Source organism: Pelophylax lessonae (genome assembly GCF_965119305.1).
Source record: "Pelophylax lessonae genome assembly, chromosome: 7".
Taxonomy (NCBI): domain Eukaryota; kingdom Metazoa; phylum Chordata; class Amphibia; order Anura; family Ranidae; genus Pelophylax; species Pelophylax lessonae.
Window position 1 is genome coordinate 204,295,510 of NC_138774.1, and position 18,849 is coordinate 204,314,358.

General features: G+C 47.4%; 2 protein-coding genes across 2 annotated transcripts in view; one reads left to right on the forward strand and one right to left on the reverse strand.

Moving 5' to 3' along the window:
- ANAPC2 (anaphase promoting complex subunit 2) overlaps positions 1-1,691 on the reverse strand; it is a 31,097-nt gene extending 29,406 nt beyond the window's left edge. The window contains exon 1 of the mRNA XM_082263908.1: positions 1,494-1,691. Coding sequence (XP_082120034.1) covers positions 1,494-1,676 — 183 coding nt within the window. The 5' untranslated portion in view covers positions 1,677-1,691. The remainder of the gene's footprint in view (positions 1-1,493) is intronic.
- Positions 1,692-1,757: 66 nt separating this feature from the next.
- Positions 1,758-13,080, forward strand: SSNA1 (SS nuclear autoantigen 1). Its single transcript, XM_082263917.1, has 3 exons — positions 1,758-1,909; positions 6,111-6,310; positions 12,837-13,080. The coding sequence occupies exons 1-3, from the start codon at positions 1,858-1,860 to the stop codon at positions 12,930-12,932; spliced, it is 348 nt and encodes a 115-aa protein (XP_082120043.1). The 5' UTR covers positions 1,758-1,857; the 3' UTR covers positions 12,933-13,080.
- The last annotated feature ends 5,769 nt before the right edge of the window (positions 13,081-18,849 follow it).

Consider the following 18,849-nt stretch of genomic DNA (forward strand, 5'->3'; position numbering starts at 1 on the left):
GATGAGAGCGGACCACCTGTCCGCTCTTATCCGATCCCATCCCCAGGACAGATGGAAAATAGGGTTTCCATCCGTCCGGATTTCACGGACAGGATCGGATGCGGATGGCAGCGGGCGGCAGTGGACATGTCACCACTGACATCCGCTGCCCCATAGGGCTGAATGGGGCATCCGATCAGATCCGCCTAAAAAACTGACAGGCGGATCTGATTGGACCGCCCGTGTGAAAGAGCCCTTAAGGCCATCCTGCAGTGTTTAAATATTTATATATTTAATGTTAATAAATTTAAAAACATAGTACAGACACTTTTTTTTTTAATGTTTTACATAGCTATACCTGCAGAAAATGGGCCAGCCTGAAGTCATCTAGCAGGACTTCATATTCTGACTTAAGTTCCACTTCAAATCAGACAGCATGGTGGTTGGTGCGCTCTGCCAAATCTTTTAGAATGGACAGTAAAGCGAGGCAGCACAGTGACCCCCAAGGGCTGTTTCACACTGGAAACATGCAAAGTTTTGTGCATTCTGGTTTTGACAATCTATTCATTTGAATCGGCTGCCAAATGCACCAAAATGCAAAAGTAATAGTCTTCAGATCATGTGGCCACAACCGCACTGTATTTGTGAGATGTGTGCAGTGTGCCATTAAAGGATAAGTTCACTTTATTGGAAAAAAAAAAAATATATATATATATATATATATATATATATTTTTTTTTTTTAAGGTAAAAATAGGTGCATTTATTTATTTATTTTTGGAGCCTGTAAAGCATTCCGTGATTCATCGGGAAACGATCGTGATTCAGGATCACGGGCAGAATCGAGGCGATTTAGCATACAATTCGGGACTCCCAGATCACTGGTGCCATGCAGGTCTCCTGAAGATCTGTCAGTGTATCCATGTACCTGTACAGGTTAGCAGATACAATCTGACAGGATGAATCAATTAATTACCACTGCGCCGTGTTCGTTCATTGAGAACTACAAGCTGACATCCACAATGGATGAGGACTTATAGTTCATTCACATGTAGCCGTGTGAACGAATGGCGCGGCCGCGTGTTTTCAGGACTGTCATTTATTTCAATGTATTACTTTAGTCGCATTTACACGCACGTTCATGACATGTTTACATTGCATTCCAGTTTGGGGAAAACGCAGCATGCTGTACATGAAGGCAATGCAATGGTATAAACTAGGCTGATTGGAAAGTATTTATTTGACTTGCACACACGTCTTTCCTGCAGTTTTGCTGCGTTTAAAAGCGCACCTGCCTGCATGTGGTGCAAATCAGCTCTAATCCCACCCCTGCAATGTCCCAGCGTTCACTATGTGCACTGGAGAACTACAAGTCCCAGCAGGCCCTGACAGCTACCACCCAGCCTTTATTCTGCTCATTCAAAAAACCCACAATGGTCCCTGTACAGCTGTGAGCAGGGCATGATGGGATATGTAGAGACCCGGAAATATTGCAGCCCCGGAGAGGACACTGACCAGCCCCAGGGCGGAGGCGGGCACCAGGCCTAGGCTCAGGGTGTTCCAGGCAGCAGACAGCTTCTCCGGGCTGCACGGCGCCATCGCTCTTCTGCCGCCTATCCCGGGCGGGCTGGTCGCACAGCCGCGCGTCGCCTCAGTCCGCGGCTGATGACGTTGAAGAGCCGGGCTTCCTGTTTCCATGGCAGCCAGGAACGCTGGCCAGCCGCGTACCGCACACATCTTTTCCGGTCACGTGTGAGCCAATGCTGGGCTCTTATAGGCTGCTGACTAGGAGGTGGGTGGGAATTTGCGACGTAACTATAAAAGAAGTCCTGTAAGTACGCTAAGAACGGTTCGGTGAGCGCTTCGGAGCCGGGGCAGGATGAGCCAGCAGGGGGCGGCGTTACAGACCTATAACAACGAGCTGGTGAAATGTAAGGACTGAGATAGACCATCACCATCCCCCATTGTAGTATGAGCCCCCAAACTCTCATCTGACATGCAACACCACCTCATTGGCTGACATCTTTCCTCTATAAGCCCGCCTTTCTCAACCAGGGTTTCTCTAATATCAGGGGCTCCAAAGAAAGGGCCAGTTTACTATCCTTCAGATTTTAGGGGGGCTGGACTGTGCCTAGTGGGAGTAAACAATAGCCAATCTTTTGTATTAGTGGGAGACATCGTGTCGGCGGAAGGAATAGGGCCCCACTATTGGGGTCGGCGGAAGGAATAGGGCCCCACCATTGTTGGGTCAGCGGAAGGAATAGGGCCCCACCATTGGGGTCAGCGGAAGGAATAGGGCCCCACTATTGGGGTCGGCGGAAGGAATAGGGCCCCACTATTGGGGTCGGCGGAAGGAATAGGGCCCCACCATTGTTGGGTCAGCGGAAGGAATGGGGCCCCACCATTGTTGGGTCAGCGGAAGGAATGGGGCCCCACCATTGTTGGGTCAGCGGAAGGAATGGGGCCCCACCATTGTTGGGTCAGCGGAAGGAATGGGGCCTCACCATTGTTGGGTCAACGGAAGGAATGGGGCCCCACCATTGTTGGGTCAGCGGAAGGAATGGGGCCCCACCATTGTTGGGTCAGCGGAAGGAATGGGGCCCCACCATTGTTGGGTCAGCGGAAGGAATGGGGCCCCACCATTGTTGGGTCAGCGGAAGGAATGGGGCCCCACCATTGTTGGGTCAGCGGAAGGAATGGGGCCCCACCATTGTTGGGTCAGCGGAAGGAATGGGGCCCCACCATTGTTGGGTCAGCGGAAGGAATGGGGCCCCACCATTGTTGGGTCAGCGGAAGGAATAGGGCCCCACCATTGTTGGGTCAGCGGAAGGAATAGGGCCCCACCATTGTTGGGTCAGCGGAAGGAATAGGGCCCCCTTGATGTCAGTGGAAGAGTTAGGCTCCATTGTTGGGTCGGCGGAAGGAATGGGGCCCCACCATTGTTGGGTCAGCGGAAGGAATAGGGCCCCACCATTGGGGTCAGCGGAAGGAATAGGGCCCCACTATTGGGGTCGGCCGAAGGAATAGGGCCCCACTATTGGGGTCGGCGGAAGGAATAGGGCCCCACCATTGTTGGGTCAGCGGAAGGAATGGGGCCCCACCATTGTTGGGTCAGCGGAAGGAATGGGGCCCCACCATTGTTGGGTCAGCGGAAGGAATGGGGCCCCACCATTGTTGGGTCAGCGGAAGGAATGGGGCCTCACCATTGTTGGGTCAACGGAAGGAATGGGGCCCCACCATTGTTGGGTCAGCGGAAGGAATGGGGCCCCACCATTGTTGGGTCAGCGGAAGGAATGGGGCCCCACCATTGTTGGGTCAGCGGAAGGAATGGGGCCCCACCATTGTTGGGTCAGCGGAAGGAATGGGGCCCCACCATTGTTGGGTCAGCGGAAGGAATGGGGCCCCACCATTGTTGGGTCAGCGGAAGGAATGGGGCCCCACCATTGTTGGGTCAGCGGAAGGAATGGGGCCCCACCATTGTTGGGTCAGCGGAAGGAATGGGGCCCCACCATTGTTGGGTCAGCGGAAGGAATGGGGCCCCACCATTGTTGGGTCAGCGGAAGGAATAGGGCCCCACCATTGTTGGGTCAGCGGAAGGAATGGGGCCCCACCATTGTTGGGTCAGCGGAAGGAATGGGGCCCCCTTGATGTCAGTGGGAGAGTTAGGCTCCATTGTTGGGTCGGCGGAAGGAATGGGGCCCCACCATTGGGGTCGGCGGAAGGAATAGGGCCCCCTTGATGTCAGTGGAAGAGTTAGGCTCCATTGTTGGGTCAGCGGAAGGAATGGGGCCCCCTTGATGTCAGTGGAAGAGTTAGGCTCCATTGTTGGTGTCAGTGGAAGGAATAGGGCCCCCTTGATGGTGTCAGTGGAAGAGTTAGGCTCCGTTGTTGGGGTCGGCGGAAGGAATAGGGCCCCCTTGATGGTGTCAGTGGAAGAATTAGTGCACCATTGTTGGTGTCAGCGGAAGGAATAGGGCCCCCTTGATGGTGTCAGTGGAAGAGTTAGGCTCCGTTGTTGGTGTCAGTGGAAGGAATAGGGCCCCCTTGTTGGTGTCGGTGGACGAATTAATGCACCATTGTTGGGTTGAGTGGCAAATATTCTGCCTCAAGGGCTGGATAAAGGCAAGTAAAGGGCCACAGTTTGGAGACCACTGCTCAAGAGGTTGCTTGGGGTTCCTTGAGAAATTTCTGCTCATCAAGAGGGAATCCACTGACCACTCCCACCCCTCACTTTTTTTAGCTATATATAGGGGAATTCTAGTCAATGACCACAAATGTAAGGAGTAGTTATCCCGAGTGAACATTACACTAATGTCCCATGAGCTGTAGATAGTCAGTCAGTATCAGCGCGGGTTCCCTGACAACGAAAAGGTATTTCAAGGGTTCCTTCGTGGTAAAAAGTTTGAGACCGGCTCATCAATAGTATAGATCAGGGATCTCAAAACTTTCTAAGCAAAGGGCCAATTTAATGTCCTTCAGACGTTAGGGGGGGGGGGGGCTGAACTGTGGCCAGTGGGAGTGGAAAATGTCCCGGCTTCAGTGGGAGGAAACCATGCCCCATCGTTGGTTGGGAGGACTAGTGCCCCATCATTGGTGTCAGCGGGAGGACTAGTGCCCCATCATTTCTGTCAGCGGGAGGAATAGTGTCCCAAGGGCCAGATAGAGGCTAGCATAGGGCTGCAGTTTGAGACCTCTGGTATAGATCACTAAATGGCAGACTGCCGCCCTAGCACAACCCCTCCCCCCCCCCCCCCCACTCCGGCCGTTATGGCTGTCATCCTCATAACTGAGCCAATAGAGTGTGGGAGCTGCCCAAGGTAACTTTTGAAGTTACCAAGCAGGTAAATTGGTTGCTAGGGTGCAGGGCAGTTGTAGCAACCAATCACTAGTTGTTAATATGAAAAGTTAACTTGGGCAGCTCCCACCCTCCATCTAGATCTACTGTGCTTTCTGCCCCCCTGTGTATCGGTGTAAGACCACATTCACACCCTGGGAATGGGCCTTAAAGTCTTTACGTGCAAGAACCCCATTGGGAGTTTCTGGCAAGTAACTGCAGGAGGCAGCACCATTGAAAGCATTTGGAGGCTTAGTTCCTGTAGATAATCGCAGCCACTCGGATGTGATCTCTGCATCATTTTGGATATAATGTCTCGTGCCTGAGTAAATGGTTAACCCAATTTTTGCCCCCTATGTGACTTCTTGACCTGTTCACCAAAGTTGAGCTATGACTAAGGCTAACAGCCAGAGCATGTAAGCCGCTGTATTTCTTGTGTATCTGCGATAAAAAGCCCAACATTCAGAAGAAGGAGTTGCTAGCTTTATCTCCTTTCCTCATGTGATGTGTTCAGGTGTTGGGAAGACACCACTAGCCAGTCCGTCGTCTGCTTGCCTTCTCAGGGAATTGGTTCAGGCGTTACTTGTTTCCTTATAGGACCATTGTTGAGGTGTTTTTGAATGTACACTTTAAGCCCCGTACACACGTAGCGATTGTCGGCTGTAAATTTTTTGGGCCGATTGTCGGCTTGTTAGTATGATGCTTCCGACAACCGACTGCGACTTTTCGGCCGAACAGAATCTGGTGTGCATGCTTTAAAATTTTTGTTGGCCAACACCAGAACGGCCGATTGTTCCTCAGTCAGTACAGAATTCGGCCGACAGACAGCAGATTAGCAAGACTGGGCATGCTCAGAAAAGAAAAAACACACGGAAAGTTAACCATCACATGACATCACTTCTGCAGTCGGCTGTTGTTGGCCGACAAAATTTGTGTGCAGTCTTTAGCACTTTTCAACCGACAGGACAGCACTGGACAAAAGACGGCCGATCGTTCGGCCGACAATCGCTACATGTGTACGGGGCTTTAGACATCACCTATCCAAGAGGCCTCAACACGACCTTCTTTTTTTTTTTTTTTTTTTTTTTTTTTTTTTTTTTTTTGTATTTTCTCAAGTCTAGTTGGGTGCTGATGGGCTCGATCAAGGCAGATTATTATTAATCTCCTCCTATTCCCAATTTGTACAAGGAACAAAACTGCTTCCCAAAAACCTTAGCATGTGCTTTATATTTACTATCACAGGTGTTTTGTTTGTTTTTATGAGGCTTACGACTTACAGCTTCTGCTGTCTGATTCAGGTATAGAAGATCTGTGCAGCAAAAGGGATGAGCTGAACCGTCAGATCCAGCAGGAGGAAGAAGAGAAGAATAAGCTTCAAAATGACATCCGCATCCTCACAGAGAAATTGTCCAGAGTGAACGAGACCTTGGCAAAGAAAATGGCTTCCAGGACGGAGTTTGACAAAACTATTGCTGAGACCCAGGCTGCATATATGAAGGTAGAGTAGATAAGTGACTGTTTTGGATATCGTGATAATGCTTTATTTTACAGTAGACAGGAACGGAGTCTTAAGCCCCGTACACACGCAACAAATTTCTGCCGACCGATCGTCCGTCTTTTGTCCAGAGTGGTGTCTGTTGGTTGGAATGTGCTCTAGACTGCACACGAATTTTCCCGCACGACAGAATTCTACTTCAGAAGTGATGTCATGTGTTGGATTGCTTTCTTTGTGTTCTTTCATCTCTGAGCATCCCTAGTCTTGCTCATAAGATTTTTCCCCATCGAAATCTGTACTAATGAGACGAAAATCGGACGTGTTTTGATGGTCGACAAATTTTATAGCCTGCACACCAGGATTTTTTCGGCTGAAAAGTCGGAGTCGGTTGTCGGAAGCACCATACTAACAAGCCGAAAATCGTCAGATCGGTCGTCGGACGAAATTTCCTGGCCGAATTTCTACTCGTGTGTACGGGGCTTTAGGCTAAAGATTATGCAGCCTCCTTGAAGTGATAAGACCCTGGCAAATGTAAGGACTACTGCAATAGGACCCTTCCTATGCCAAGCAAGTCAGTGTCCTTCGGTCAGGGCTTGACAAATTTACTTTGAATCTAGACGCTAGCTTAAAAAGTCAGGAGCCATTTTTTTCTTTTAACCACTTGCCCACTGGCTACTTTCACTGCCTTCCTGCCCAGGCCAATTTTCAGTTTTTAGCTCTGTCACACTTTGAATGACAATTGTGTGGTCATGCAATACTGCACCCAAATTAAATTTTTATCGTTCTTTTTCACAAAAATGGAGCTTCCTTTTAGTGGTATTTAATCACCACTGGGTTTTTTTTTTTGCTAAATACGTGAAAAAAGACTGCATTTTTAAAAGCTGCCCTGATCAGGAAGCACTGATGAGGCTGCACTAAGACCCTGACAAGGGTGTACTGATGAGACTGTACTGATGGGCACTGATAAGGCTTTACTGATAGCTGGCCACACCAGCTCGGGGCTGTCTAGGTGTAGCGGTCTCCTGGGCTACCCAGACCCGACTTGTAGCCACTGTAGGAGGAGCTCCAGGAGCCTGGAGCGGGAGGGTTGAGTCTACCCTGCCATGTGGACACAGAGCCGCGCATGAGACACTTCCTACTAGGGGCTCCGTGCCACCTCCCTCATCAGTTCCACTCCTCCCCGAACCTGCTCTTCACAGTCCCAGCCCGCTCCTCCTTTAGCCCGCCACCCTATCCCACCCCCTGGCCTCATGCACTCACGAGGCAGAGTGAGACCTGCCGGCCGCCCACCTGCCGCTAACAGGAGTGTTCCGGGATGCCAGTGCAATGAATACTGTTGTGCCCGGCGGCCCCCACGCTACACCACTGGCGCTGTAAAATGCTCAGGCACCAGGACGCCTTTTCTAGTCACAATGGCGACCTGGCGCCTGGGATTTGTCGAGCCCTTCCTTGGGTAAATTTTCATTTTCCCCAAAATTCTTCCAGCAAGTTACTAGATACTACATAGGTACTGTTGCTTCCAAATTTCTGGGTCAGTTTTGACTCCTCGGCTGTGCCTTGGATGACGATACCTGTCTCTGAAGACCCTTTGGGGGATATGCCCTCCGTAAAGGCAAAGATCTGGATGGGGCCCAAGCCCCGTCATTCTCTGCTGATGGGAGGGTCTCAAGATTGTTGCAGTATACCCAGGCTGCAACACTCTGTTGCAGCCATTAGTGGCAGCAGGCCATTATTTGCAGGTAATTTGGGTTGTGCTGCCATTGTGCCTGTGTGGCCTCCTTCTCACGAGGACCCATTACAAAAAGGCAGGAAGTGCTGAATTAATTGGTTTATTACGATTAAAAAGCCAAATGAAAACTCACAGAAATTTAAAATCGAAGAGCTTATCTGCAGCCATGCCACATTGGATGGACGTTGTCCACCAGAAGAGCCGCTTGTGACAGCAAACGGCGTGTTAGTAAGGAAACAAAGTCCAATGTTGCAGGAAGTTAGGAGAACCACTGTGGAATACAGGGCAGGATGTGACCTCACACCTGGGGTTGCTATGGTAATGTGCTAAAGCCATTGATGAAGCACCTAGCTGGGACCCCCTTGTGTTCCTTTTTGAAATGTCAGAGATTTGTTTCAGTCTAGTTGGACCTGCCTACTGAAGTAAAACACCATTCCTATGGGGTTTTAATGAACTACACAAGTGTATCTTCACATTTATCTAGGGGGTTAGAGATAAATTTACGTGGATGGTGGATTAGCATTTGTTTGGTATAAAAGATCAGTGCAGCAAAATGGATGAGCTGAACTGTCAGATCCAGCAGTAGTGCTCTGCAGTACAGGTCTTTGTGTAGTTGTTGTGGGTAAACCCCCTCAGTACATGGTGGATTATAGGCCCAAGGGGGAATGGCCAGCGGACTCTGCTAGCTTATGCTCAGTGGGAGTCTGTAGCATCTCCCTAGGTCCTGATTCTGGTAATCCTAACTGCCATGCCTAGTCTGAGTGGCTGCACTCCTCAGAGACCTCCCCTGCTCCTTCAGTTACAGCTCCCTCCTCCTGTTTATCCATGGAGATGTTCTTAGCCACTGTTTCTGAATTTATGGAGAGGCTCTGGGCCCTTTTTAGAAGCCTCAGACCACAAGGTCTGCGAGTGGTCTCCTCTAGAATCCCTTCCTGATTATCCTCTTACAGCTTCCATGCTTTGTGAAGGGGAGGAGGAGGAAGGTTCCTCCTCTTACTCTGTGTATTTGCCCAAGCTTAAAGCGGAGTTCCGGCCTTGGGGGTGGAATTTAGATAAAAATACCCCCGGACAGTCAGGGCCAGTACATTCCATAATGGATGGCCTCTGAACTGTCCCGGGTCGCACTTACCTTTTTTAGAAGAAATACTTGCCTTGAAATTTTCTTCTCCAGCGCTGCCATCTCGAATGTGGGCAGCTGAAGCCAGCGTGTCCTCTTCTGCGTCCTTTTCCGTGTCCTCTTCGTTCTAGAACGCGCCTGCACCGGCCCCTCTCGTCACTTCCGATGCAGGCGCGTCATCCCTGCACAGCTTCTGGGCATGCCCAGAAGCTGTGCAGGGATGACGCGCCTGCATCGGAAGTGACGAGCGGGGCCGGTGCAGGCGCATTGACTCCTGTGAGCGATGAAGTTCAGCTCCCAGGAGTCATCGCAAACAGGAAAAGACGGCGCGGGCCGTGGCCGAAGAGGGAGGAAGTAGAAGGAAGGTGAGTACTCTTTCTTAAACAAGGTAAGTAAAGAAAAAAAAAATTCGGTAGCATCCATTTGTTTTTCAGGACATTCACAGCAAGCAGATGGGCCAAAGTTGTTTTTGAGCCCGGAACTCCGCTTTAAGGATACAATTTCTATCCTTCTTGACATGGCTTGCACATGTTGTGCCTTGCATTAACCTTAGTCAGCCTGAAAAATGTCACCAGCCTATGTTCCTTTAAAGTGGTTAAGGTTGGACATTTTTTTTTTTTACCCTAATGCATTCCCTGCGTTAAGGTAAATGTCCTAGTTTTTGTAACCCCCCCTCTGTATACATACCTGAGTCCTATCTTCATCCATCACTGTGCCTGTCTGCCATGGGCTCTCTCCTTTTCTCTCTGCTCATGGGTAGCAGTGGGAGCCCTTGGCTCCTGCTGCTGTAAATCTGATCGTGTGAGCAGGGGGCAAAGCTGAGAAATGCTGTGTATCAATCGACACACACACAGCATTGCTTGGGATCGAGCTTGCATGTGTGACCCTCATAGGAAGCAGCCTTCTGTGGTGGAGCACAAGGGATGAGCCAATAGTGCCAGTGGACACGAGGGGGTTCAAAGCCTCTCTGCCCAATACCTTTGTTCAAAGCAGGGAAGTATAACGTGTTTTTATTCTAAAAAAAAAAAAAAAAGTCTTTACAACAGCTTTAAAAACTCCTTGGACAGCCGAAACTAGCTCCTACAGCCTGCCTTATCTGGTGATTGACTTCAGTCTGAGAGTCTTCATCCCTTCCAAGTACTTTGCTAAGCAATATCTGTAGGACTTCTTTAAAAAAAAAAAAAAAAAAAAAAGCTGCCCCAGGTGTGGACCATTCCGTTTCCTGTTTTAACAAATGTAATGGTAGTTAAAGCGGAGTTCCAGCCTAAACACACACTCACCTGTCCAACAGTCCAGCGATGCGGCCGCCGGAAGCCTCGCTCTTCTCCCTCTGTCTGTGGCGCCGGCATCACTGGTGTGGGCACCCGGCTGTGACAGTTTTCGGCTTCACAGCCGGGTACGCACTGCGCATGCGCGAGTTGCGTTACGCGTTGTGATTGGCCGGCAATCTTCTGGGACCTCTGACATGTCCCAGAAGATTGCAGGGAGGGAGGGGGAGAGGAGAACTTCCGCTCAGGGCGCAGCGGCGCTCCGAGCGGAAGTGGGAGCGGGTACCTGTCAAAACTAGGTACCCGCTCCCCCCCCCCCCCCCCCAAAAAAAAAATGACTTGCCAAATGTGGCATGTCAGGGGGTTAGAACTGCCTAAAGCGGAAGTTCCACTTTTGGGTGGAACTCCGCTTTAAATATGTCCTTGATTCCAAGGGATGTGGAGGAGTTTAGACACCCTTTTTCAAGGCCTTGTTTCTGGCTAGTTCTACTATGCAACCTTCCATTGTGACTATATCTGTTTTAGACCCTAGCTGTCCATGGCTCGGGATCCTGCAGCTACTCCTATTTTCACAGATTTGTCTGTCCTCCCACAGCTGGAGCTCTTGCCCATGTCCTTGCTCTACTGTATTGATGAATTAATATGTAATGAGCTTACTTGGAAAAACAAGAGAATTTCCCCAGGGGTTTTGTAGCAGCAATTCATTCTAAAGGACAAGTATTTATAAAAGTACAAAAGATTCTTTTATTTTACAATTCTGTTACAATTTTTTTTTTTTTTTTTTTTTTACAGAATTGTAAAATAAAAATCTTTTGTACTTTTATAAATTATTGTCCTTTTTTGAATGAATTGCTAAAAAAAAAAAAAAAAACCCTGGGGAAATTTTCTCTTGATGTTTGTTGGGGTGTGCAGCCTCCGAAAAAGCTCCTAGTGCAAATCTCTTGTCTTGTAATGAGCTTACTTAGGGTTTGGTGGGTATGCATTATATTTTTGTTGAATCCTTCTCTTTTTTTTTTTTTTTTTCTACGGATATTTTATTTAATGTTTCTGGGAAGAATAAGTTGAGCGTGCTGCACAATGTATTTTTTATATTTTTAGGGCTAGTTCACAGTGCGTGTGCTTTATTTATTTATTTTCCCTGCATTAAAAACACATGGACAGTAGATTATATTATATTGGTTCCAATGGCCTAGTTCACATTCGCTGCATTTTACGAGAATGTGGTAAAACCCATTACAAAAAAAAAAAATGGGGAGGGGGGTAAGCACTAAAAAAAAAAAAAAAAAAAAAAAGCATACTGGGGAAAAAACAAACAAAAAAACATGCATGAAGAAACCCATCTGGAATACATCCGGACGACGTTTCTGTGGTGTGAACTGGCTTTTAACCTGATGCGGATCACCCTGCGCTCATTTACTGCAGTAAGACAGCCACTTTGTGCAAAATCACTTACAGGTACATGATTCTGCACTTCCGGGTCTGAGGCGCACTGCCAGCAACCTGCTCCCACTGTGATTGGACACGGCGGGAGCCAATCAGCAGGACAGTGGGAGCTGATGTCTGCCGGGACCCGCCGATCGTTTGAGGCACAGGCAGGTCAGTGATCTGACTGTGAAACCAGGCAGATCGCTGTTCTGTGACAAGGGAAGGCAGTCTTTTGCTAAGCGGAAACCTGAAACCTGGTTCTCTGCCTTCCCACAGTTCAAGCACCCCCCCCCACACAGTTAACAAGCACTCCCTAGGAACACCTTCAACCCTTTGATCGCCCCTGATGTTAACCGCTTCCCTGCCAGTGTCATTAGTACAGTGACGGTGCATATTTTTTTAGCACTGATCACTGTATTGTCACTGGTCCCCAAAAAGTGTCAGGTGTCCGATTTTGTCTGCTGCAGTAGCACAGTCCCGCTATAGCACAGTCCCGCTATAAGTCACTGATCGCCGCCATTACTAATAGAAAATATAAATAAATTCAAAAAAATATCTGTTTGTAGGCGCTAATAACGTCAATATAAATATATGCCTATTGAGATTTTTTATTTTTTACCAAAATAATGTAACAGAATACATATTGGCCTAAATTGATGAAAGGAGATGCATTTTATTTAGGTACAGCGTCGCACAACTGCACAATTGTCAGGTAAAGTAACACAGTGCTGTATCGCAAAAAATGGCCTGGTCATTAAGGGGGGTAAACCTTCTGCAACTGAAGTGGGTAATGTGTGAATCGCATTCTGTGCTGGTGAGCTTTGAGTAAGGGAGAAGAACTGAAAGGTAGCTGTGCAGGAATATTTGTATTACACACCACCAATGGGTTCATTGACTTTGCATGTATCCTTCTCAGTTGCTTTTGTTTTAATCTAGTAGATTGCAACATTTATTTTTCACATGAATTCATGGACCAATTTATTGTTTCAGATCCTGGAGAGCTCACAGACTTTACTGAATGTGCTAAAGAGAGAGGCCGGTAACCTGGGCAAGGCCACGGAAGTGCAAGGAAGCTCAAACACCTAACCGCCAGTGCTAGTTTTTATATTGCATTTTGGATTGATTATTGAACTTTTATATATTGGACAGGGTTAATGATATAGTACATTTTTAGAGTGTATTTTTTATATTTAAAGCTGAAATCGGGGCTAAATAAATATTGTCTAAAATACAAGAGCTGTGTCACCTGTGTATTTTTTTTCCAGGTCTGTGCAAGTACTCCAACATCAAAAGAAAAAAAACTTCTGCACTTTTTATTTTTCTCGAATTTTCTTCCAGGGCAGCATCTAAGAGATATGCTCCTCCTCCTCAAACAGGAAACACAATAGTCCACCATTCTAAAAATGTCAGTCATATCTGTGTGCCTCAGTTTGATTGTGTTTTCCTCTGGATCCACAGGATCTGCAGACGTTTATTTTATTTTTTATTTTTTCTTCAGTCTCTGTGCTAATTGCAGGGGTCTCCCTGGCCAGCCTTCCATCCAGCTCAGTGGGTTTTGGGCAGTGCAGGTCAGAGGCAGCAATTCGGGGCAAGCTGACCCCTGCCTGAGGTTTCACCCCTACTGAGGGGCATGCAACCATTCACCCCCCTCCCCTCCAGCTGCACTAAATGTCGATGACATTTCCCCAAAAGACCACTGCACCTGGAGTCAAGTCTGCTATTCAGCCATCTGCATCTCAAGGGCTCCGGCTGACTACGAGCTGCCCCTCCGGCTGACAGCCTCATCACAGAACAGCTGATCCACACTACTGGAGGAGCAAGATGGCGGTGTCATTTCCAGAGCCCCGTGGCACTTCTGATGACGCACTTGGAGCCTGCAGCCATCTTGGTGAAGGTGGAAGCCTCAAAGCTGGACGACAGAGCGGGGCACTTCTGCTTTCATCACTTCTAGATGCTTGTGGCACGCTTTTGAAAAGTAAAAACAACAAAGGGGGAAAAAAAGCAGATTTGACTCTCTTCCCTGAAGCAACACACGAGGAAAGCATGTGGCAGTGCAGGTATGTCCACCAAACTGATTTGGGTCAGCTGGGGGCAGGGCTGGACCTGCAGCAGGAAGCAGCTAAAAAGCCTCTATGCCGGGGTTTTTATGTGGCTGACCATGTTGGATGCTTCTCCACCCTGCCCTGCAGATCTTGCTTGTTAGGACAGCGCCAAGGTAAGCCAGAGCACTCTGGAGTTTCCTTTCTTTACCCCACTACAGCCTGTTAACTTATGTTTGTGTATGGCAACTGCCTGTCTCACTGGGTCCTTTCTGCTTATTTAAGGACAAAGACCAGTAGCAACGCATGCTCCCCTTGCGGTCCCGGGTTTCCTCTATAATGGGGGGGGGGGGGGGGGGGGAAGAACCATTATGCCAAAAATGCATCCACAAAATGGTGGCCAAGGAATTAGAGGTTCCTGAAAGGCATGCTGAGCTTTTTTTTTTTTTTTTTTTTTTAAAGGAAATGTAAAGCACGATTGGGCCACTACGTTCAGTTATGGAAAAGCTAGAGGTTCCAGCCAGACCAGTACCCTGTCTACTAGTAAGCCATCCATTCCTATGTGCAGCGGAGAAGAGGTGGACCTAGTGGAGCAGGAAACCTATTCAGTTAGCCCAGAATCTGAAGATGGCCTATGGTCGGACTCTGCTGCTAAAGACCCAGCATCAGAAGGCACCTGTGACGGTACTCGCCGTCACTGAGACTGAAAAAACTATGTGACAGATAAATTGATGGTTTGGACTGCTTCAGTTGATCAGACTTCAGTTGATCAAACACCTGTCTTCCATGGATTGTAAATCATGTTGATTTGCTCATCTATTGTTTACTGTGGGTTCTCAGTATTTACACTATAATATGTGTATTTGCATCTTGTTTTACCTTTGGTGCCGGCAGTCTGGGCTTCCAGGCTGACTTAAGTACGCTGAGCTAATTAGCATTAGCAATGATAACCTTGTCTAGATGGGATTAGCCATGAGTCAGCTGTACCTCGTTAGCTATTCATTGTGTGATGCTTTATGTAAATATTCAGGTCATTGTTCATGTAGTGACTGTCATGCTTCTCAAGTGTATAAAAGTCTGCTAATTGTTTTAATAAAAGAGTTAGTTGCTTTCAGAGACATACAAGCTAAGTTCAGGCTAGTTTTTGTATGGGGCGGCTGGAATATCTCTATATGTCCAGACTGGAGGAAGCCGTATACTGACGGAAGACCACAAGCACAGTGTGGGTCGACGGTTCCGTTACAGCACCCTTTTTCCTTCAGAAGACACGGACAGTTTGCTGAGAGCCATGGCAGATACACTGGACATCAAATAGCAAAAGGTTGCATAGCATTCCTTACATGATAAGATACATAAAGGCTTACACCAAAAAAACCTAGAACATTTCAGGTACATGAGACTGAAAAACATAGTCCAAAAAGAATGGGAAGAGCCAGAAAAAAAAGCTCTTCACACCAGCTGTGATTAGGCGTGGATATCCTTTTGCAGAGGAGGATTCGAAGTAGATGCCTCCCTCGCCAGAGTCACAAACAAGTTCGACTTAGCCTTCGATGACTCCAGGACCCTCGGTGATCCCGTAAAAAGGTGGAGGCACTACTAAAGAGAGCTTGGGAAGCTGGAGCAGCGAATCAAAAAGGCCTCTACAAAATCACATCCTGGCCCAATGGGATGGCAACCCATCATCCCTAGAGACAAATGTTTTGGTTCCTCATTCAATCAAAAGACCGCTCCAGTGGTGGCTCAACCCACTGATTTACCTCAAGGGACGCAGTTGGACTCAGTCCAATCCAGTGCGGATCACTACGGACGCCAGCACTCTGGGATGGGGAGCACATATTGCAGGTAGTTGCGTTCAAGGAAAATAGAGTCCTCATTGATCCCAAGCATCCTCAAACATGAGGGAGTTAAAAGCCATGGAGGAGGTGCTAAAAGCATTCAAGCCGGCCATGTAGAAGAAAGATGTCCGGCTTCAGTCAGACAACACCACAACAGTGGCATACCAGAACAGACAAGGGGGAGCAAAATCGACTCATCTAATGAGTCTGACAGAAAGGACACTTCTAAGGCCGAGACAAACATCAGATCCATCTCTGGCATTCATCGGAAAGGAACTGGCAACACACTAGCAGACTTCCTAAGTCGAAAGTCATAAAACAGACAGAATGGTCCCTAAATCAAGCAACCTTTTTGTGGATCGCTTAAACCTGGGGGTTACCCAAGGTGAATATGTTTGCATCAAAAATAAATACAAATCTCCCAAAATTCTTCTCTCTGAACCCCACAGATGGAACCATCGGTGTAGACGCGTTCAACCAAAATCGGACATACCCTCTTGTGTTATGCATTCCCTTCAACTGCCCTGATACCAAAGGTAGTACAAAAGATCAGGGAACAAAGGGCAATAGTGATACTTATTGCACCCCATTGGCCCCAGAGACCATGGTTCAGTCACTTGGAAAACGTCAGTGTCCAACCATGTCTAACGCTTCCCGACATGGAAGACCTCCTAACACAGAGGCCAGTCAACCACCCGAACCACAAAGTCATGAAGCTCTCTGCCTGGTTCCTGAAAGGGTGAGGCTTCAGAGCAAGGATCTGTTGAAGAAGGTGATAGACACCTTTTATAGCAAAATGCTATGTGTGGTGAAAAACTAACTGCACATCACCCTGAACACACCATCCCCACTGTGAAACATGCTGGTGGCAGCATCATGCTGTGAGGATGCTCTTTATCAGCAGGTACAGGGAAGTTGGTCAGAGTTGATGGGAAGATGAATGGAGCCAAATACAGGGCAATCTTGAAAGAAAACCTGTTGGAGTCTGCAAAAGACTCGAGACTGGGGCAGAGGTTCACCTTCCAGCAGGACAACAACCCTAAACATACAGCCAGATCTACAATCGAATGGTTTAGGTCAAAGCATATTCATGTGTTAGAATGGCCCAGTCAAAGTCCAGACCTAAATCCAATTGAGAATCTGTGGCAAGACTTAAAAATTGCTGTTCACAGATGCTCTCCATCCAATCGGACAGAGCGTGAATCTATTTTGCAAAGAAGAATGGGCACAAATGTCACTCTAGATGTGCAAAGCTGGCAGCCACTTTCCTAAAAAGACTTGCAGTTGTACTTACAGTGAAAGGTGGTTCTACAAAGTATTGACTCGGGGGCTGAATACAAATGCACACCACACTTTTTTTCACATATTTATTTGTAAAAATGTTTTAAAGCATTTATCATTTTCCTTCCACTTCACAATTATATGTCACTTTGTGTTGGTCTATCACATAAAATCCCAATAAAATACATTTAGGTTTTGGTTGTAACATGACAACGTGTGGAATATTTCAAGGCACTGTACAGCCCAGTGTTGTCACTCCTAGGTTTAAGGTGATATCAGAATTTGCAAAAGTCTTGGTGAACACAAAATAGATTTATATCCTGTAAGTAAACTGTGGTGCTATAAACTAGATTCTGCAGGGTGTGACACTTTAAATTGTGTGCTGCAGCAATGAAAAGGAATCGCTGGACATTTACATTTGGCACAATGGTTTAACTTCAGTCTAGTGCAAGTCTGCTGCTACCATTCCTACGCAGCCTTGTCACTAAACACGTGCAAACCGTTTCCCTTCTTTCCCTAAAAATCCAGGACAAACTCCAAAGTACAGCATAGTGAATCCTGGGCGCAGCATCCTACAATACCTAACCCCTTCCTTCTCCACAGCAGCAGAGGTCATAAGTAACCCCCTGGGGACACTTATGGCGCTTTTCCACTGCATGGAACCGAACTGTTCGGCTCGCTTTTGTGCTTTTCCACTGCTGGTACCGCATGTTACTTTGTAGGAACGGTTCGGTGCGGTACAGCGACGCTTTTCCACTGCATGGAACCGAACGGTAGGGCTCTCAAAAACAGTACCACCTCGATTGTGGTTTCAAGAGGTACCATACCCAGTACCATATCCCACAATCCTTTGTATGCAGTGACTACAAGCCACTGATTGGTCAGAGAATCATTGTTATCCCACCCACTTAACTTTAGTACTACTTTAGTGGAAAAGCAAACCATACCGTACAGTACCGAACCGTTCCAACACAGTACCATGCGGTACCAGCAGTGGAAAAGCAAACCGGGCCAAGCAGGGCCGAGTAGAGCCGAGCCGGTACTTGCAGTGGAAAAGTGCCATTATACACTGAACATGCAGATCACAAGCCTATGGTAAGGGGCCAGATGGCCTCACTAACTCAGACTCTGCACTTGGCCAAGTCTTTTTCTTTTCAATAAACTCTTCTGCTATCACAAGGGGGCTAGTAATCACTCTATATGATAGCATGGGGAGTAACAGGTTCTCTTTATAGGGAAATCAGGGGATCTATTAAGACCCCAGTGCCCTCCACTGTACAGATGGAGCATGATCTGTGTCTCTGGGCACTGCAGCTGGGAAATGACAGCTCCGAACCCAGAAGTGAAGAGCTGTTCTGTGTCTCGTGATGTACTCTAAGAAATGGATTTTTACAGGTAAGACTTTTAAATCCAGTTTTCACTTGCCTTATTCTCAATATAACTGCTTCAAGATATATTTTCTTAGGCTGGTATTTCAACACCCTCCCACCATCAGTGGGAACTGGCTAGACACATGTTATTACACATAATAATAGATCCAAACCACCAAAAAATATTTTTGTCTGATCTGGCAAAAAAAATGCTGATTTGATCAGCAGAGCTGTTGACTTGTAGCGATGTTCAATGTGGTTCGCCTACATTTACCATGCATGTGAGGATCTTCGAGAAAATGATACTGTTTATTTAAAGCGCACATAAATAGGCATTTAAAATACATTTCAAGGCAGACTATTTCAGTAACTACACATTGCCCATTTTTTATTATCGTATTTTCCGGCGTATAAGACGACTTTTGAACCTCAAAAAAAATTCCCCAAAAATGGGGGGGTCGTCGTATACGCCGAGTAT

Coding starts and splice junctions, on each gene's coding strand:
- SSNA1 (XM_082263917.1), top strand. CDS start 1,858: ATGAGCCAGCAGGGGGCGGCGTTACAGACCTATAACAACGAGCTGGTG. Junction 1,910..6,110: donor TAACAACGAGCTGGTGAAAT/GTAAGGACTGAG, acceptor TGTCTGATTCAG/GTATAGAAGATCTGTGCAGC. Junction 6,311..12,836: donor CCCAGGCTGCATATATGAAG/GTAGAGTAGATA, acceptor TTATTGTTTCAG/ATCCTGGAGAGCTCACAGAC.